General features: G+C 43.6%; 1 protein-coding gene across 1 annotated transcript in view; it reads left to right on the top strand.

The window, feature by feature from the left end:
- The first annotated feature begins 16,973 nt into the window (after nt 1-16,973).
- Nucleotides 16,974-22,180, top strand: part of CAD (carbamoyl-phosphate synthetase 2, aspartate transcarbamylase, and dihydroorotase) — a 448,399-nt gene continuing 443,192 nt past the window's right edge. The window contains exon 1 of the mRNA XM_030198598.1: nt 16,974-17,390. Coding sequence (XP_030054458.1) covers nt 17,309-17,390 — 82 coding nt within the window. The 5' untranslated portion in view covers nt 16,974-17,308. The remainder of the gene's footprint in view (nt 17,391-22,180) is intronic.

Genomic DNA, 22,180 nt, shown 5'->3' with positions numbered 1-22,180 from the left:
AAGCACTGTAAAAACAGTTATATTTGATAACTGTTGAAACAGCCTATATATATCCTGATCTTCCCAGGTACTTTTCTAGGAGTATGCAAATGTTTAGTTAATGTTATAACATATTCGGTTACCTGTTATTGTTTGCTAATTGCTATATTTTTTGTTCGTGTTCAATTTTTATGAGAATAAACAAATTGTTTGTTCGCAGCTGCTTGTCATGGACTGATATAGAATCCTGTGGTTTGTGTATTGGGTCTGTGAGTGCTTCTGGGAACTGTTGGACCACTGGGAGTGTGGCCTCCGTAACTTAGAAATCACTGGGATAATTTGAGAGCAGGAGACTCGCTCAGAGGCAGTTGTGACCCAGTAGGTGGGAGAAGTGTAGAGTACAAGCGGCAGATGCAGGCGGACCTGAGCTGTGCTGGGGATAGACCCTCTAATTGGCCATGGGGTAACCCCAGGTGGGTGGCTAGGTATTTCGTGACAAGTTCCATTCAGATTCTTATTCCCAACATGCAGGGATTTGTGTTGCTAGACTCCAGAAGGGTTAGGCCCCCCCTGCCACCTCCCACGTAGCCTTCTTTGTTAAGCTACAACCACACCCTAACTGTAAGGGTGGGCCATGGGACTATACCCAAGTTGTTTCTTCTATATGAACCCCCCCCCCCCCTTTTTTTTTAAAGGACTTCATGTCCCTTCTCCAGTCCTTCATTCTCGGTGTTAACTGTTCCACCCTCCTGGGACAGGTAGTCCTCATTGATATGGTTCTTTCCCACCTGATGTTCCACTGCAAATTCATAGGCTTGGGGGCTGAATACCACCTTATCAGCCTGGCAGTATGATTTTTCATTAGCTCAGTCATTTTAGTGGAGCATGATCTGTTATGAGGGTAAATGCCTTCCAAGAGGTAATATCTCATGGTCTCCACAGCTCACTTTTACTGCCAAGCATAGGCACCGACTCCGTGGGTGCTGTAGGTGCTCGAGCACCCCCAATATTCCACCCACCGGAAGTAGATTCGTTCCCTCCCTCCGAGTTCCAGGGTCGTCGTCCCTCCCTTCCTCCCTCCCTTCCTTCGAGTTCAAGGCCCCCTCTGGCCCTCCCTCCCTCCTTCCATAACGAATTTTAAAAAGTCTCTTTGTCTTGTCTTACATCTTCGGGGACGGGTTACGGTGGCCGGCAGCAGCGATGATGAAATGCGTGCAGGCTCGGCCCTTCTCCCTCTCTGTCTTTCAGCTCTGGTCCTGCCCTTGCGGAAACAGGAATTGAAGGCGGGACCAGAGGTAAGACAACTCAAGAGATTACTTTTAAAATTCGGACGGAGGGAGGGAGGGGGCCTGGAACTCAAAGGAAGGGAGGGAGGGAGTAAGGAAGGGAAGGACGACGACCCTGGAACTGGGAGGGGGGACCCTGGAATTTGGAGGGGGTAAGGGATGGAGGGAGAGGGGACCCTGTGGAACTGGGAGGGAGGGAGGGAGAGAGAGGGGACCCTGTGGAACTGGGAGGGTGGGAGGGAGAGGACCGGACCCTGGAACTGGGAGGGAGGGAGGGAGGGAGGGAGGAGACCCTGAACTGGGAGGGAGGGAGGGGACCCTGGAACTTGGAGGGATAGAAAAGATATATAGTAGTAGTAGTAGTAGGGGAGGGGGGAGGGGACTCTAGAACTCGGAGGGAGGGGGACCCTGGAACTCTGGAACTCAGAGGAAGGGAGGGGACCCTGGAACTCGGAGGGAGGGGACCCTGGAACATGGAGGGGGGACCCTGGAACCCGGAGGGAGTGAGGGACCCTGGAACTCTGGAACTCGGAGAGAGGGGACCCTGGAACTCAGAGGGAGGGGACCCTGGAACTCGGAGGGAGGGAGGGAGGGGAGGGGGACCCTGGAATGGAGGGAGGGGATGGAAAGGAGAGAGAGGGGGGAGGGAGGGAGGCCTGGAACTCGAAGGGAGGGAGGGGGCCTGGAACTCGGAGGGAGGTGGAGGGGGGACGAGGGAGGGGGATGGGGAGGGGGACGAGAGGGAGGAGGGAATGCACCACCTGTAAAAAAAAAATTTCAGCACCTCCAATCGTTTTGAAAAGTTGGCTCCTATGCTGCCAAGCACTCCTTTTTGGTGGTAGAATATCATTGCTTGATCTCAGTCAGCTTTCTACCGAGATATAGGATAGGGTGTTCCTCTTCTCCTACCCCCTGACTTAGTACTGTGCCTAAACCCACCCCTGAGGCATCAGTTTGCAAAATGAATTCCAAATTAAAATCTACATTTTTCAGCACGGGATATTGGACAAAAGTGTGATCCACTTTTACTCAGCCCCCCCCCCCCCCCCCCCCCCCCCCCCCCACACACACACACACAATGGCCTAAGTATTATACTTCTTTCTGTCCCAGGACACATTTTTTCAGGTTGGTAATAAGCTCTGCCTGCCTAAGAGCCTCACAGACAGCTCCTAACTACTCCCAGTTACTGGAAAAAATAACCATAAAATCCAGATAGGCCCAGGCATAAGCTTGATGCAACCTCAGGATTTGGTTAATAATTCTTTGGAAAGTAGTCAGAGCTCCATGGAGCCTGAGTGAAGGTACTTTAAAGTGGTACAGGCCCTGGTGAATAATGAAGACAGTCTTTTTTTTTTTTTTTTTAATCCTTTTCTAAGTGAATTTGCCTTTACCCCTTAGTGAGATCAATTGTAGACAAAAATTGAGCTCCCCCTAACTGGTCTACCAAATTGTCTACCATAGGCATGGGGTAGGCATCAAAGTGGGATGTGCTATTGACCCGGCTGAAATCTACACAAAAGCGGGTAGTTCCATTGGGCTTGGGCACTAGAACAATGGGACTAGCCCATTCACTGGTTGATTCTTCAATAATTCCTAGCTTCAACATTCAGCCATGTCCAATTCTACCTCTTTCTTTTTAGCCTCGGGAAGTCAGTAAGGTTTCTGCCTTTTCTGGGCATGGTCACTATTCGATGAGTTGCTATGTGGGTATGGCCCAGCATAGGGGAGAATACATTCCCAAACCAATGTATTAACGGCTGGATTTGCAGTTTCTTCTGGGGGTGCAGAGATTCCCTGATTTTAATGATTTTAATATTTCCCCTAGATAGGGTCCTAAATTCCCATCCTCCTCCCCTACTATCTGTCCAACCAGCCCTTCTCTCTATACCCAGGGTTTTAAAAGGTTCACATGATACTCTTGGGGTTTCCCCTTTCCCTGATCAATTTCATAAGTCAACGGGCCTAGCTGTTGGATCACTACAAAGGGGCCCTTCCACTTTGCTAGCAGTTTATTTGCTGATGTGGAAATAAATACTTTGTCCTGAGGATCAAATCCTCTCTCACTAGCTTTCTGATTATAATATATCATTTGGTGTTTCTGAGCTCGTGCTTGATTCTCTTTGGTGGCTTTTCCCATCTTTACTAACTTCTCTCGCATCTTCTGGACATATTCAGGCACTAAGATAACCTCTCTGTCTTACACTACCTAGGCTTCCTTCACTACTTTCTAATAAGTTTATGGGTTGTTGCCCAAAAGTGAGCTCAAAAGGAGAGAATCCTAAGGATGCTCAGGACACCTCCCGATAAGTGAATAGAATATAGGGAATGATCATATCCCAGTCATTAACGACCTCCTCTCCACATTTTTTTTTATCATACAGATAATTGAGAAGAATCAGAGAATATTTCCTCTGTCATTCCGTCTTATAGTACACACACTGATATTGTCCCAACTAGACTACTGTAATGCAGTAAGGCTGCAAAGAAAGCCTACTACGATCATTGCAGACCGTCAAAACACAGCAGCAAGATTGATATTCAAAAAGTCGAAATATGATAGAGCAACCCCACTACTCATAATTTATTTATTGCATTTGTATCCCACATTTTCCCACCTCTTTGCAGGCTCAATGTGGCTTACAATGTGTCGTTATTAGTAGATAGTAGATTAGGAGATGCTACATTAGCTCCCAATCAAGGTCAGGCTATTTTTCAAAACTAGCACAATCATCTTCAAAATACTGTTGTGCATGTCACCAGACTATATGCTAGACATGATCAAACTATTACCAAGAAATGAAAATACTTCACCTGCCCAACTGGAAAAACATACTATACAAGTTCACCAACACTGCGGGATTTAGCTACCTGGGCTCAAAATGGTGGAACTCAATTCCCATAGTCTTAAGAAGCATCACAAACTACCTCCAGTTCAGAAAAGACCTAAAGACCTACCTCTTCAGGAAATTCTATGAGTAAAATATGCACTAATCATTCTGGAACAACAATACATAACACGACCTCTAACTGTAACACAACTTTTCATTTAAGAAATTAACTAAGACATATCTTCTCATGAAATCCAATGGCTATTCCATACCACACTAATAGTTATCTTGCTAACCACTGTAAAACACAGCATTAAACAACCTTGTAAATGTAATTGAATCAATGTAATCTATAACAACTGTTAAATGTAAGCCACATTGAACCGAAATTCATTTTTGGATAATTGTGGGATACAAGTATGAATTAATTAATTAATTTAAAAACTCTGGTTGAACCATTCCACAAGACCATCTGTTTGGGGGGTAGTATGCTACAGTCTTTACATGCTTTATCCCAAACAGTTTAAACATCCCATCTAGTATCCTAGATTGGAAATTGGTTCCCCTATCTGTCAAGACCTCTTGAGGGAATCCTACTTGGCAAAACATTCCCAGCAATTCCCGAGCTATGTCTTGGGCTGTAGTTTTCTTCATAGGAACTGCCCATGGATATCTAGTGGTGTAATCCATAATGACTAGAATGTACTAATGTATCCGGGGGCTGTGGTCCAAAAGCCCCAAACTATCTACAGCTACCCTAACTAGAGGCTGTTCCATAATAGATCAAGGGAGATTTCTCAGGTACCCTCTGTGGTACCTTTAACACTTTAGGCAAGAGCAGCAATATTCCCCTACATCTTGATATATGCCTGGACAGAAGAATCAGGCAACAAGCCTATATATGGTTCCTGTTTCTGCCAGGTGCCCAGCTAATAAAGGAGAGTGTGCTAGCATTAATAGGGGTTTTCTAAAAAATCCAGGATCATGACTTGCTTTTGTTCCCCCTGATCTGCTATGGATTTACAGCCTGTCTCACTAACACAGACTGCTCAATAATTACTGTGGATTCTCTTGGATTCGTAATAAGAAAATGAAACCTTTATTAGGGAAGCTAAATTCTACAATGATTAAGATATATACATATATATAATGGTTAGCACATATACAATGATTGGCTGTATAAAAACAATCATTACATCACTGGTTTCTACATCTCTTAGACCAGGAAAAGAAGCAATAATATACATACATACAACATCACTGGTCTCCATCATCCAGGCTCTTCTCAACAGCTGGGGGAGCCCGGTTCACACAGCGAGAGCCAGGAGCTTTTTGGACCAGGAACAAACCTTCTGCGCAGTCCGTACGTTACTCACAGATAAACCCCACCTTACTGTGACAAGCCCTCCCTTTTTATAGGCTTTGAACTCATCATGTCCAGAGCTAAGGAAAATTACAGACAGCTTTCTATGGAAAATTACAGAATGCTTACATCCTCAAGGGTGTAGTCCTTCGCCCGAGTAGACACCCAAACCTCTTTTGAGGTTAGCACCTCCTGCATTCTCACCCAGTCCCAACCTAATATCAGAGGGAAGGGTAGCCTTTCCACAACCGCTACTTTCAAAGATTGCGTTTTCCCCTCCCAGGTGATTCAAATCCAAGGTGGCCAGAGTGGAATCTGACACTCTGCACAGGTTCCTCATGGTTAAACATTGGCATACTTATTCTCTGTTTCACCCCTGTTGATTTTGGGGCATATGGAGCTCACACACAAGCGGCTCAGCTTCTTTGAAAATATCAACTGAAGCACAGGGTTTTATTCTACAGCAAACTTATTTTAATACGACAGAGCCATGCAAACAGCTCCATCCATAATTCAATAGCTAGCTTATCTATCCCAATCACCCAGCCACTGAGTTACCCATTTAGGGTGGAAGTAAATTCTGAGGACAAATTACAGCATCAGCTCGACTGGCATTTTCAGGGTGACCAAAAGCTACAGTAAAAAGATGCATTCACAGCGGTTTGTATAAACAAGAAGAAGAAGAAACAGACCGCACGGGCCACACAAACAGCCCCAACAATATTTCAATAGCTAGCTCTTGCAGTCACTGAGGGCGCATTTCTCTCCACTGATCCCATTACGGCACACCTGTGACACAATGGAAATATACGTTTACCGTACAGCCTAACAGGGACTGTATGGAGAAAGAGTACATGCAGAGGGAACACCTTGACTTTCACAAGCCTGAAATAATCAGAGAGGGGACCGAAATTTTCATAGATAATTTTGGGGGTGACTGATTGGATATTCTTTAGTTTTATTTACAAAAGGGTACAGGCTGGTAAAATCATAATAGTGCACTATGCAAACAGCCCCATCCATAATTCAATAGCTAGCTCATCTAAACCAAGCACCCCCACCACAGAGTTCCCCATTCAGAGATGAAGTAAATTCTGAGGACAAATTATGAAGCTGTTTACAGTGTCAGTTTGACCGACATTTCCAGAGTGGCCAAAAGCTGCAGTTAAAAAACATGCATTCATAGCAGATTGTATAAGCAAGAAGAAGAAGAACCAGACATGGATGGATGGAGAGGAGGGCAGAGGGGAGAGGAGAATCACTGGACATGAATAGAGGGGATGGCAGGGGTAAGAGAAGAATCACTGGACATGGATGGAGGGGAGGAAAGACAGAGGAAGGAGATGCACATGGATGGAGGGGAAGGGAGAAATGTTGAACATGGATGGAGGGAAGGGAAGAGAGAGGAAAGAAATGCACATAGACAGAGGGGAGGGGTGAGAAGAATTACTGGATAGAAGGGAAGGAAGAGAGAGGAAGTGAGATGAACTTGGATGCAGGGGAGGAGAAATGGTGAACATGAATGGAGGGAGGGGAGAGGACAAATGCTGGAAGTGGATGGACGGGAGAGAAGAGAGAGGAAGGAGATGCATATGGATGGAGATCAAGGAAAGGGAAGAGAGGAGAAAAATGCACATGAATGGAGAAAATAGGCAAAAGCTGGATGCACTCTACTTCCTCCAGTCAGGTTCGCAGAGGAACCAGATTTTACTTATGGATGTAGGGCAAGAAATTAAGAAAAAAAAGAGGAAAGGAAAGAAATAAATGGAAAGGAAGCCCTGGAAACAGAGTTAAAGGAACAGAGAGCAGCAGAATCAGAGACTGGGACCAACATGATCAGAAAAACAAAGTTACCAGACAGCAAAGGTAGAAAAAAATCATTTTGTTTTAATTTTAGTGTTTGGAATATGTCCAATTTGAGAATTTACATCTGCTGTCTTATTCTGCACTGTATAGGAGGAAACATATTTCTTTCTATTTTTCTGGTATTGTGCTGCATGTATAGTCTAGCTTCTTAGGATTTCAGGTTAATTTTTGAAGAATTTGAAGAGAGGCTATCTCTGTTCTGCATGTGTGACTGCAAGGTCAAGTGTCTGAATAGGCCAAGTTTGCTAGGTTCTGAGATTTTGATAACATAAATAGTGTTGTGTTTCAGATTTGGCAAGACTGTTTTCCTAATTTCTAGTCTGTGTGCTAATTTGGTTTGTGTCATTTTGGGTATACTGGAGCTTACAGAAATTATTTATAATTTATAATTTCCTATACTGGTGTAATACTTTCAATGATGCCTGTTTATATGCACCATGGCTTGTAAAAGGGGTGTGGTTACTGTAGGTTACCCATAATGAGTACCAGTACCTTTTTTCCTACAAAAAAAAAGCACTGGGGGCAGGTGTCTGGCAGTGGGGGAGTTTGTGTTCCTCTCACTGAGGGGAGGGGAGAGAGAAGGTGCTAGATAGGGGGAGGGGAGGGGTTGGGAGAAGAAAGGAGAGAGAGGAGATGCTGGATGGGTAGGGGATGCCGACCAATAGGCTGCAGGGGGACGCCAGAAACCCTAGAACCGGCCCTGACAGGAATAATAAAAACAAACAAGAAGTAGAAAAAGAATGCAACAGGGCCTATGCAATAATTGAATTGAACCTTTTAACAGATATTAAAGTGTGGCACTCAAAAGTTACATTCACACAAGAGAGTCAGGTAGGGTTTTTTTCCCATTATTTATTTTTCTTGACACTAAAGTTATCATATTGAAGCAAAACAGAAATGCTGCTACCGATATTCTATTGGTTGTCATGTTTTAAATATCATAACATAGTAACATAGTAAATGACAGCAGATAAAGACCTGAACTGTCCATTCAATCTGCCCAACAAGATAAACTCATTTTACATGGTGTGTGATACTTTATATGTATACCCAAGTTTGATTTGTCACTGCCTTTCTCAGGGCACAGACCGTAAAAGTCTGCCCAGCACTGTTCCTGTACTAAAAGTTCTGAAGCTAACGTCAAAGCCCCTTAAAATTTACACTCCAGCTCATCCATATCTATTCAGCCATGATCAGGGCGCAGACTGTAGAAGTACGCCCAGCATTGGTTTTACTCTCCAATTACCGACATTGCCACCCAATCTCTGCTAAGATTCTGTAGATCCATTCCTTCTAAACAGGATTCCTTTGTGTTTATCCCACGCATGTTTGAATTCCATTACCGTTTTCATCTCCACCACCTCCCGCAGGAGGACATTCCACGTATCTACCAACCTTTCCATGAAAAAATACTTCCTGACATTACTCCTGAGTCTGCCCCCCTTCAACCTCAATTCATGTCATCTAGTTCTACCACCTTCTCGACTCCGGAAAAGGTTCATTTGCGGATTAATACCTTTCAAATATGTGAACATCTGTATCATGTCACCCCTGTTTCTCCTTTCCTCCAAGGTATACATGTTCAGGTCAGCAAGTCTCTCCTCGTATGGTTTGCAACGCAAGTCTCATACCATTTTTGCAGCTTTTCTTTGCACCACTTCCAGTGTTTTTACATCTTTAGCAAAACTGAACACAATACTCCAAGTGGGACCTCACCAATGACTTGTACAGGGGCATCAACACCTCCTTTCTTCTGCTGGTTATACCCCTCTCTATGCAGCCTAACTTCCTTTTGGCCATGGCCGTTGCCTTGTCACATTGTTTCTTCACCTTCAGATCCTTGGACACCAACACCCCAAGGTCTCTCTTCTGAGTCGAGCTTACTAACCTCTCTCCTCCTATTCGGTATATCTCTTTTGGGTTTCTGTACCTCAAATGCATCACTCTCACTTCTTGGCATTAAATTTTAACTTCAACACAGAGGTATCCTAGTATTGCTTAACACCAGTCTTTAATAAATAAACTACATACACATACATAGATCACAAACTAATATGGTACCTTAGGAACTCACTCATACAGGCCTTTCACACCGCCATCCACCTTGGTACCTACATTCATAGCATGTTGTGCATATACTTCAGCATGTCAATAAGATATTATGATGTTAATACAAACAGTTCAAGTTCATGGAGCACGGCACATTTTCAATAATTTATTAAATGTTCTTTGTATCAGATTAATAGTCCACAGCCCAATGTGTCGCCAACGGGCGGGCAACTTATTCAAAATTGTTCTTCATAGAGTGGTAAACTTCCGCTATTTTACACAAACTTGAAGCCTCCAATTGCAAGTGTAGATAGTCTTTCCCATGCTAAATGTCATAGTAGGCTCCCTCTCCGGCACTGCGTGGCTTGCAGAGAGCTTCCATAAGGAGCCAATAAAAGAAACAGAATGACTTCACTTTAGCTCCTTGATGCGAGACCGCATTTCGTATTGTCCTTCATTAGGAGGAACAACTGCCAAAACCTATAACAATGCAATAATTCAAAACTAAACCAAATTCTATTACTTTCTCGACCCTTACCATAATTAATCATACTATATAAATCTAATTTGTGGCTGCCTACCTTTGGGAATAGATGTCCAAGTGGGACCTCCAATCTCCACCTCCAAACTTCAATGTTGGAACTTCCGTTAAGCGGGTTTTTTATACATCAAGCAACTCTGTACACCTACTGAGAATTGCCCAAAATTATATCCATTCAACCTCAAGGTTGAGGCCCCTGGGAGCCACCGTATCCCACGTAAAGATGAAGCACTGTTCCATAGCGAACAGTTGCGTGCTGACGTCACCTCCACAACTAGAGGGGGCGATTTGTGCCAATACTAAGCATCTCAAATCTTCAATGGTATGTTTATACATAGTCCAGTGCGTTACCAGTGGTGCATCTTTTTTACAGATTCTAAGATTACTAATGTGTTCGGCCAGCCTATTTTTTAACTGCCGTTTAGTATGTCCGATGTAATATAGAGAACATGGGCACATTATACAATAAACAACTCTCTCACTATTACATGTTGTATTATTTCACAAATAAAACCTCTTGGTGGTCCCAGGTATCCCCACCCACTTGGTAGAGAGAGAGTATTTGCAGTACACGCATTTCCCGCACGGGGAATGCTGCCCATCCCCCCTGTCAAAAGTGGGTATTTTTAAAAGCTCCCCCAAATTTGCTGTGCGGGAATAAGCGACCTTGGGATGCTCGGTGAATTTTGGGTGCACAGCAAGGACGTGCCAAAATTTGTGTATCAACTGTCCTATTTTGGGAGCACATTGGGAGAACAGGAGCACGCATGCTACAGTATTATATGCAGACTTTTGTTTAGGTAAAAATAACCAAGGTCTGTGGGTATATAATGCTCTCTTATATGCCTTCCTAATAACCCTCATCGGATAACCGCTTTGGAGAAACCGCTGTGTCATATTCTTTGCCTGAGCCTTAAATTCTCCAATTGTGGAACTTAAGTGTCTCAATCTTAAAAACTGACTGACTGGAACACCCCTTTTAAGAGCCCCATGATGAAAACTGGTATAGTGAAGTAGGGTGTTGCGGTCAGTCTGCTTTCTATGAATTGTGGTATGGAAAACATTCTGTTCTGCTTTAATTACTTTAATATCCAAAAATTCTATGTCATGTTTAGCAATGCGAAACGTGAATTTTATGTGGGGGTCAGCTGCATTAAGAGTGTCAATAAATTTTAACAATTCTCCTTTTGACCCCCGCCAACATTACAACATCGTCTATATATCTCTTCCATAGCACGACATTGCCATACCAAGAAGAGGTATAGACGTGTCTCTCCTCAAATTGAGTCATATAAAGGCAGGCTAAGGACAGGGCTACAGTCGCACCCATTGCTACCCCACATTTCTGTATTTAAAAATCATTCTGAAATTGAAAGTAAATTTGACAAATAACCCAAGATAATAATTGACGTAATATGGCAAGTTTAGATTCTGAAACTGTAACCCGAGCAAGGTACTAGCATGCTAACTCGATCACTTTATCCTGTGGCAAATTTGTGTACAAGGCTGTTACATCTAATCCAATCATGTACAAATCTTCATCATCTATTGCATGCAGTTCTATTTGCTCCAATAACTGAATAAAATGAATCAAGTCACGTACGTAAGGTTCTGCCTGGCTTACAAAAGGTTTTAAAAGCCTATCTAAAAATTTAGACAAGGGCTCAAGCACTGAGTCCCGTGTGGACACTATAGGGCACCCCGGAGGGTCGCACAAGGATTTGTGTACTTTGGGGATGAAGTAAATGTAGGGAATCCTAGGGTACGGATAGCATAAGAACCTTTGTTCTTTAACAGTCAAAATGCCATCCAAAACTGCCTTATTTACAAATTCATTAATGCTTTTTTCCAAGTCATTTGTAGGGTCATGGTCCAAAAGGCCATAGAATTGATTTTGTTGAAGCTGTCATAGTCCCTCAGAAATATACTTTTGAGTGTCCATAATGACCGTGAACCCACCCTTACCTGCCCTCAGAATGGTCAAATGTTTATTATTGGCTAGCTCACGGATACAGCGACGTTGCTGATTGGACAAGTTGCTACCAGATTTTCCATCAAAATGTTCTATATTAGATAATTCTGTCAGCACTCATTTTTGAAAAGCCATAATTGAATGATCAACGGGGCCTGGTGGGACCCATTTCGATTTGTATCCTGTGTGGGGTAAGAATTCATCTGTACCTATATCTGATTGTGACTTGCCAAAGAACAGACGCAGACGTAACTCCCGAAAAAATCGAAATAGAACCTGACGGGTTGCAAAAGCATCATACCTGCTGGAGGGAACAAATGAGAGGCCTTTTCTAAAAAATCTCCTCCTCCAGAGACAGGTTCATACTAGATATATTAATTATATTACTGCTTTCTTGGTCATTTTCCTCATTTTGCCTGGTAATTTGACCGCCTCCATTTTGGGCCGTAAAAAAGAGTTAGACAATATGGTGTCAGCTTTCTGAGATTTACTATGTGGCAGCACTATTTCCCTCTGTGATTTATTCTTCCTACTATCGTCCTCCCCAGAAGAGTCACTGGAGGACAGTTTAAAATTAACTCTCCTGCCCCCAGGACGCATTTTACGACCTCAATTACATTTATCCACCCAACTATATACGTATCCCTTTGTATAATCATACTTGTCGCGTCTGTACTTGGCTATTTTTAATGCCCTTTGTTCTGTACGATATTGTTCAGTTTTAGAATTATGCTCATGCAGCTGTTTTTCAAACAATACTTTGTCCTGTATCTGTTTAATACTATCTTGTTTGCTATGTGTTTTAATTTCATCTTATAAAACTTCTATCGTTAGCAACATAAGGTATAACGAACATTGGGTTACCACAGAATTCCATTTAGCCACATATTGGTCATTTCCTAAAAATCTAGGCTCCTTATTTATGCGTAGCCCCCTTGGCACGCGCTGAACGTGACAGTATTCAATTAGTGCGGCTGAGTGCAGCTCTGCCCTAATCAATGTTTTATGTAATCTATAAACCTCATCCCAATCACATGCCTGTAATTGCTGTGCATCAGAAAACAGTCACATGGTCCTTACAGCCCATTCACCCCCTAACACCTCTGTAGTTTCAATTGCATGGCTACAGGAGGTACAGGGCACCCACAGCTATAAACTGCAGTTGAAGGTAGACAAAATCAAAGATGCCAGTACAAGCTTACTTAGGGGAGAGGGGAAGGCACCTCCAAATTCTCCTAGACATGCCACGCCACATGCATTAGGCATGTGACACACGCATTCCCCCTCCCCCTTCTCCAGCTCACATACCAAAGCACCTTTCCTCCAGAATTGGCTTCTCTCACCCTCTCCTCCAGATCTGCATTTCTCTCCTGCTTCCCTCCTGGTTCGGCATCTGTCACTCACTCCTTCACCCACCCCAGGGTCCTTTAAACTTGCCCTATATCCTGGCCAGTACTGGCAGCCACAGCACTGAAAATAGGACCTTCCCTCTGCCAGTACTGCCTCCTCTAGAAATAGGAGGTAGACTCAGAGGAGACGGATCTAGCAGAAGAAAGGCCCTGCAGACTACCCATAGGCAGCCTGTTTTCAGCGCTGAGATTGCTGGTGCAAGCCAGGATGAAGGGCAAGTTCAAAGGACCCCAGGATGGGGGGTGGAGCAAGTGACAGATGCCGAACCAGGAGGGAAGTGGGAGAAAGATGCCAAACTGGAGGGAGAGGAGGGAGTCACAGATGTCGAACTGAGGGGGAGGGTATGAGGGAAGGCAATGAGAGATGCCATACCACAAGGGAGGAGGAGAGCTAAATGACGTGGGACTTGCAAGTGAATAGGGAGAGATACAAAATGGGGGGGGGGGGGGGGGGAGAAGAAGGAAATGAAATGATACCGGGACCTGAGGGAGAAGAAGAAAAAAGGAGAGATACTGGACCTGCATGTAGTAGAGGTGGGGGTAGGAGAGAGAGACACACTTTTGCTGAAATTCTGGGGAAGATGGCAGGAGGAAGGGGGGTGAGAGGGAGAGATGCTAGATTTGGGGAGGGATACACAGAGATGGGTGATGCTAGACAGATGGTGGTGATGATGGAGGGATAAGGACACAGAGGGATGATGATAGACACCTTAAGGTGGATGAGTACACAGAAGGATGACACTGTATAGGGCAAGAATACAGACAAAGAGAAAAGGGATACTTAACATAGTGGAAGGATAGGAGCAGGAACACAGGGCAAATACTGGACAGGATGATAGCAAAACAGAAGGAAGGTGGATGGTGCACATCATGGAGAGAGAAGAGATGATAAATGGGTAAAGAGACCCAGGCAAGAGAATTAAGAGAAGAAAGAAGAAACCAGAAACCAGAGATTGTGACCAATACGATTAGGAAAATAAAATAACTGGACGACAAAGGCAGAGATTAGAATGTTAGTTTTTGGAATGTACATCTGCCAGAGCTGGTTTAGACATAGCTAGGGCCCCACAAGAAAAACCTCACTCATTGGCCTTCAATCTGCAGCACAGCGGTGATAAATCTCCAGCTTTGGGGTGAGCCACCCTTGACATCTCTGTTCTCCAGGTTCTGCTACTGGATTTGCTGCCCTCTTCCCAGGGGCATAGCTACAGGTGGGCCTGGGTGGGCCCAGGTCCATCCAATCACAGCTCAGGTCCACCCATTCTTTCTGACCCTTCAATCAGCATCAGTTGGTAACAGCAGCCCTCTGTCCTCCAATCTGTCTAATTTTTCTTGCCTGCAGTGGAGCGTACAGTCTGCTTGAGCCTTGAGAACGGGACCTCCAGATCTCGACGGTTTTTGAGAAGCCAGCAAATCAAGCTGGTTTTCTGCCGACTGCCAGTTTCACTCCCTCCTCTGCTGGCGTCGCTGTTTGCACCAGATCATGTGAAGACCTGCAGGCAGTAGCGATTTCATCATCTGAATGTAGCACGGGACCTCCTAGCTACATGCATGCTGACGAATCTGCAGCATCCCACCCCTTAGAACACAAACTTACTGTTTCCATAAGGTCGGGATCCTGCAGAGCTGTTAGCGCGTATGTGTCTGGGAGGTGGTGTTGTGCTGCTTTTGAGGTTGACATCGCGGCTGCCTGCAGATCTTTGGGTGATCCAGTGGCAGCTGCTGCTGAAGGGCTGGCGGTGTTGCAGGGAAGGGAGCTGTTGTAGGGGACAAAAAGATCTGGAGGAGAGCTGATGGAGAGAGGGGAGGGGAAGTAATGTAATGAGATGGGAGGGGTGGTTGTCCAGCCAGGAAATACAACCTAGAGGAAAGATGTAAGCAGTTTAGGAGGATAAGGAAATAAAAAGGAGATGATAGATTGGGGGGGGGGGGGGGGGGGGAGAGGGAGGATACAGAGAGAGGGTGCTGAGCCTGAGGGAAGGAATGGAGGAGATTCTGGACACAGGGAGGGAGAGGACACAGAGAGGGTTTGCTGGACACAATAGAAGGAATGGTGAAAGATTCTGGATGAGAAAAGGAATGGGTGGAGATTCCAGACACAGGGAGACAGGCCATAGGGGATCCAGGGCATGAGGGAAGGAATGGGGGAGATTTGGACATGGAGAAGGATAATCAGAAAAATAAAATGACCAGACAACAAAGGTAGAAAGAATTATTTTATTTTCTATTTAGTGATTAGAATATGTCAGACATCACTGGGGCCCAAGGTAGAAATTTGGGAAGGGGCCCCAAAGCTTGTTACCTGGATGTTCCTTCTTTAGCTTCAGGCAGGCTTGGGGCCCAGATCAGTTGCCCTGATTGTAACTACTCCCCCCTCCCCCCCAAGTGCTGGCCCCTGACATCTTGCTATCTTTATATATTTTTTTACAGTACAAGGGGAAATATACATATATATTTTTTCATATTGTACTACACACTAGAGTCTGGTTTCTTGGGGATTCAGCTGAATTTTTATCTATATATTTCTATTAGTTTACAGTCACCACAAGCATACTCAATTCTCATGTCTGTTCAATTTATGTGTGAGAACTAAGCATGCCTGGGGTGCTGGTTTCAGTGACTCAGAGCACTGCCTTTAACTGCTGCACTTTTCTAAACATGGCTTGGTGGGTTGTGAATGTCTTCAGCTGGCAGGGCTGGATATCTTTGCTAGCTAAGGTATTTAATTTTTAAAGTTGGGGAGGGGGTGGTAAGGGAAGAGGACATGCATGCCCACCCAACCTACCCACTGGGCCACCCAAAATTTGCCTTCTGGCTACGCCACTGCCTCTTCCCCAAAGTACTCAGAAATTAAAAAAAAAACAATAAATAAAACAAAACAGCAAGTATAGGTGTCTGTTCTGTGGGTGTACTGGTGATTAACAAACTTTCTTTACTGGGTTTGTTAAAGAGTAGTTTGTGTTGAATTTGGGACATCTATCGTTTTGAAAAATTGGCTCCCATAGCAGCTAGGGTTGAGATTGCAAGTCATTTTTTAGTGGTGGTAGGAAGAGTGGGATGGGGAAGCCAATTAGGGTAGGTAGGGGCAGGGGGTAATTGCATTTGAAATATGGCCTTTCAGTGGACAACCAAAGGTTTTTATGTATAGGTGCTTTCAGAAAGCACCTATACATAAAAACCTGCAGCTTCCCTATCCCTTCTGGGCTCACAATGAAAGTTTTTTTGTACCTTAGTTAACTTACCCCTATCTCAGGTTTGGGAAAGTAGAATTCGGTCTGGGAGCGCTGTACTGGTCTTCTCATCTGTTTTCACTGTTAAGGAACGCCTGCAAAGTCTCTCCAGTACATCGCAGCCCATTTACAGAACGATGTGCTCCATAACAGTGAAAAGCTTTGTTAAGAAGAGAGATGAGAAGAAGAAGACCTGAACGAATTGTACTTTCCCAAACCTGAGGGGAAGGGGCATGGGGAGGGGGCTGGCATAACTAAATGATATGCTGTTCCCAGAACCAATCATACTGTAGGTACACAGCTTCTTTCTTGCAGTCGCTCAGGTTGGCTTTAGCCCGCCTTCTCTTCTCCCGTCAGTTCGCCGGCCCGGATGGCTCCTCCCCTGGTCTACGCATCCTCCTGGCATCCTCCTATCTCTTACACACGCATACCATACGGGGCAGGCCGGGATAGAGGCAGCTGATATTTTTGAAGCATCCCTATATAGTCCTACTCCTAGCGCGTTCTGCCGCTACTGATTCCCGTTTGTCTCAACGCGGCTCTCGGGGAACTTGGAGAGCTCCGCCCGCGTGCCTTCCTCCTTGGTCGGGCAACCCTGCACGTGGCACGCGCGCACAACTTAGTCCCGGGCCCACGTTGTGCTGAGGAGCCTCGAGCCGGCGCGAAGCGTGCGTCAGGTGGGGGGGATCGCACGCGGGCACACATAACACCTTCACGTGCTGTGAGGCAGTTAGAGCCCCCCAGGTGGCGGAGCCGGCCCGGCACCTCGGTTGGAGAAGGGGCAATGGCCTCGTTGCTGCTGGAGGATGGGTCGGTGTATAGAGGCCGCCTCTTCGGCGCCATCGCCTCGGTGTCCGGGGAAGTGGGTGAGTAACGACGCTGGCCCCGGTGGGGATAGTAATTAAAGGGGAGTGAGCTTGGGAAAGGTTGTGCTGCCGCGGGTCTCGGTACTTGAACTGCCTTCATTTCAGACCCGCTTGTCAGCGGAAATTTCACATCTCCGTTCGCCCAAACCAAATAAATTTTGGCTCTTAAAAATTCATTTGCGTCAGTAGAGGCTGCGGTGTTCGTATATAGGACATACTTCAGAAAGTGGCCTGAGCCTAGGTCTTCCTACAGAGTCCCGGAAAAGTAAAGGGTTATAGAGTTGATGCATTAATGAGAGCAGGCAATCAAATCTGTGAGTTCCCTAGTGGTCCAGCGCTGTGTTTTGTCGTGCTGTACAATGTGCCGGTTCTCAAGTTTTTAATTAATTTATTTTCAGTACTTGATATACCGCAAATGATCCCTAAAGGCGACGATGCGGTTTACAATTTCTATTGCAGGTACTTTAACAGAGATTGGAGGTGATGGGAAATAATTGATGAACCAACATGCCCCTTGACTGCAAGCCCTTTAAACACAGGGTCATCTTATGCCTGAAATGTTTGGCAACGGGTTGAAGGCCTCCCCAATTCATTATTTCAAGAATGTAACTTAGCAGTGATCGTTGTTAAAGGTGCTGTCTTAAGTGACTGATGCATTCCTTTGCCGTCTCAGTGTGTATTACAAAAGTTTGAGGGAGTGTAAATAGTACACGAGGGCAGGTACTTTGCTAGCATTGTGAGAAAGGGACAGGAGCTAAGTACCAGCTGTGTAACTATTTTTTTTAACATTAAAGTAACATTTCACTGCCCTGGTTCATGGCATAAAAGGCCCTTCACTTTCTGGAAGTTTGTGAAAAGAAGTCTAATATAGTATATTCCCATGAAGTTACATTTTTTTTCCTTTTGCCCTGTTCCATGTCATTTACTGACTGTTTTTAATTCAGTTCTGGAGTTGTGAGTTACACACTTGGCGCCAGGTTGCTGTCATCACCATTGCTGTTTGTTTCATCCTTGTGATATATATATGTTGCCACAGGCAAAGTCACTTAACCCTCCATTGCCCCATGTAAGCCGCATTGAGCCAGCCATGAGTGGGAAAGCGCGGGGTACAAATGTTAACAAAAAAAAAAAATCTTGGGAGCCATTTTATTAAAGTGCAGTAAGTAGGCTTATACAACAAGTGCAGGGGGCATGCCCAACATCTGTATTGCAGTTACCACACAAGGCAGACATTTACAACAGAGGTACTGCATTACATATCTGGGCATATAGCATGGGAGCATCTGTGCTGTCTGCCCATACATGTAATGCAGGCCACACACAATCTTGTGACTATAGTTACCACTGCAACACAACTGTTCCTTGCCCCAAACACTCCCCATCTGATCCCTCTTCAAGCACCTACCTGGTGCAAAGCCCTTCTCACATTATCCCCAATCCAAACCCACCCTTGGACCCTAGGACCATCCAATCACCCCTAGAATTTACCCCCCCTCAGAGAATTCTTTATTCTCGAGTAGCATGAGGGGGGAGTGGACCTCCTCTGCTCCTGTCCCACTGGCTCTGGTTTTCAAAATGGAGCCAATGATCTCCTAGTGATGATCTTGTACTACCACTTGGGGGGGGGGGCATCCTTCCAGATAAAGATATTTTCTGCTTATATGGAGTGATGTCCCCTAGTGGTAGTACTGTGAGACTGCTTCTAGGGATTATGATGGCCATTTTTGAACCTGGGTTGGAGTTAGAGAATTTATTTATAATTACATTTGTATCCTGTGTTATCCCAAACAGAGTGCAGGTTCAATGTGGCTTACAATCCAGACAATTTAGTACATACATATTCTGATAAAGGAAAAATGTTGAGTAAATCTTCTTTATATGGCCATATGAAACTTTACAGAAATTAGTTTATGAATTATTTTACAAGGTTGTATTGTGTAACAAACATCAAATTATAAGCAGTTATACAGGATAAAGTTTGAAACAGCATTTCACATTAAAGTGGTTATTTCTGTCTTCCATTATCTTGTTGCAGGAACTTTTTGAAAAGAAAAGATTTTAATAATTTCCGAAAGCAATTGTAATCATGTACAGATCTAATAGCCCTTGGAAGAAGATTTCACCAATTAGCACATTGATAGGAGAAGTCAGCAGAGAGGACTGTTTTGTAAACTGTCTTTTTACAGTTAGGATGATGGAGAATTAGGAGTTCTGTGGATCCAGGGATGGATTTACATGTAGGGAGGTCAATCAAAGGGACCATATAGTCAGGGGCCATACCATAGCTAATTTGGAATGCAAAGGCACAGTGTAATGAGAAAAGGAATGGTGATGCTTGTTAAATCATAAGACGTTACTTACAAGTCTTGTGGCACTGTTTTGGGCAGCTTGTAGTTCTTTATGACCCAGTCCTTGCATCCTGCATACACTGAATTACAATAATCAAATTGGGTAGTATTAGGGTTTGGGCTAAGTTTGTGAAAATTTCTTTTGAGAAGAGGGGGGGGGGGGGGGGGGGGGGGGGGTCTACTTATTTTCAACCTCCATAAAGTTTTAAAAGACTTTATCACTAGAGATGCTTGCAGATCAAAAGAAAGATGTTGATTGATTGTAATACCTAGAGTTTTCATGTTCTGTTCTAGTGGGAACTTGCATACAAATTCTTTTGCAAGGTATGAATGGAATCGATCAGTAAGGACTAGGAATTCCCCCCCCCCCCCCCCCTATTATTTGAAGGTAGATGTCCACGATTCCATCAGGTCTAGTTCTTCTTTAAGAATATTCAAAATTTCGCTTAAATCGTGGTTGAAAGGTATGTAAATAGTCATGTCATCTGCATAAATAAAGGTGTTGAAGCTATTTTTTTCTAATTTCCTCCCAAGTGGGGCTATGATGTTGTTAGAGGATATGAGATAATGGAGAACCTTGTGGCACACAACATACAGGAGTGATGGGGAGATGAGACCTGTGACTTTCACTTGATATGCTCTTAACTCGAGGAAACCTTTGAACCATTGAAGGACTTTGCCACATTCCCATGTTGTCAAGTATTCTCACTAATATATATCATGGTCCTACCATGTCAAAGGCACTGGACATATCGAATTGTAGGATAAGAATTTTTCTGCTTCTAATTTCTCTCCTAAAATTAGATGTTAAAGTTAAGACTGTCTCTTTTCTGCAACAGGGTCTGAAACCGGATTGTGACTTATGTAATAATGAAAAGGAGTTTAGAAATTACATAAGTTGTTGTGCCATCATACCTTCCATTAATTTAGTAATCGGTGGAATTGATGCTACTGGTCTGTAATTGGTCACATCATTTTTATCTCCTGATGGATTTTTAGGGATGGGAGTTAATGTGAAGTTACCTTTTGATTCAGGAAAGATGCCATGTTTGAATAAATAGGCATTCAATGAAGGAGTAAGGAGTTGATATCAGGAGATAGCTTGGATAAGAGTCTAAGATGCAATGAGAGGTAGAATATTTATGTAGAAGTGTTTTGGTTATATAAAATTTGGAGGTAAGAAGTCAGACCATATTTGATCTGCAGCAATGGATAGCATATTGGGTTCTTCTAAATAATTGTCTAGCTCACGTGGTAGATGGATGATTACATTTTGTCTAAGCTTTCATATTTTTTGCTCAAAATATGTTGTGCCAGTTGTGATGCAGGAGGAGTATTTTCGTTTGAAGATGTTGTATCCTGAGTGTTCATAAGGTTTTTAACCAAGGCATATAGTTTTTTGGTGTTTATGCGTTCACCTCATCAAATTTTCAAAGTATCTAATTTTGGCTTTTTTAATCTCTCTAATTTTCTGCAGAGTCTCTTCATGTTTGAGATGTCTTGATTGAACCAGTTAGCTTTTTATTTGTTTTTAATAAGATCTATATCATCTAATATGTTTTTACTGGGTTCATCCCAAGTTACCAAAAAGTTGTTAGAAATAGGCATAGAAATTGGTTGATTTTCATCTACTTTAGACCAAAATTGTTCTGTATTGATTTTTGCCTCATGTACTGTATTATATAAACTAAGGGCCCTGTTTACTAAGCCGCGCTTTAGGCACTCTAACTTCTTAGCATTTGCTAAAAATTAGCATGCGCCAACGCTAGAGTTACCCATAGGAATATATGGGTGTCTCTAGCATTAGCGCATGCTAAAATGTTAGTGCAGTTAACAGCACGGCTTAGTAAACAGGGCCCTAAGTTTGTAATGATCTGTCTTGTGGTTAACTTTCTAGTTTATTTTAAACTTTAGTTTACTGTGGTCTGACCATAAAATTGGCTCCCATTCTATCTCGGATATATAGATATTAGTGTGATTTATAGTATAGTACCTTTAGGAGTTATGAAGCTCCATGGTTCAAGAAATTTTGACAGTTTTTTTGTTTTGATATCGTCTTTTTTTTTTTTTTTTTTTTCTAAATGAAGATGAATATCACCTATTAACAATACATTGTCAAAGTTGGTGCAGATGTTATTGTAGAAGAATTTTCAGATTTTGTATCCATCATTCCAGTTTCCTGGAGGTTGATAAGACATAATTGGATAAAGTTTCATCAGTAATGTTACATGCCAGGGGGGTTACGTTCTGTGAGATCAGTTTAATTTTGAAAAATAATTTATAAATGATTGCTATTCCTTTCCCCTCCCATCTTTTTTTTATTTCTAGTCAGATGATGAATTTTGTATCCTGGAGGACAAATGTTGCACAGGGTTGGGGTTTCTTTAGAATTTAGCCAAGTTTCTGTAATTAGTGCAAGGCCCAATTGTTCATCTTCTATCC

Source organism: Microcaecilia unicolor, chromosome 3 (assembly GCF_901765095.1).
Source record: "Microcaecilia unicolor chromosome 3, aMicUni1.1, whole genome shotgun sequence".
NCBI lineage: Eukaryota > Metazoa > Chordata > Amphibia > Gymnophiona > Siphonopidae > Microcaecilia > Microcaecilia unicolor.
This window is presented reverse-complemented; position numbering and strand designations above follow the sequence as displayed.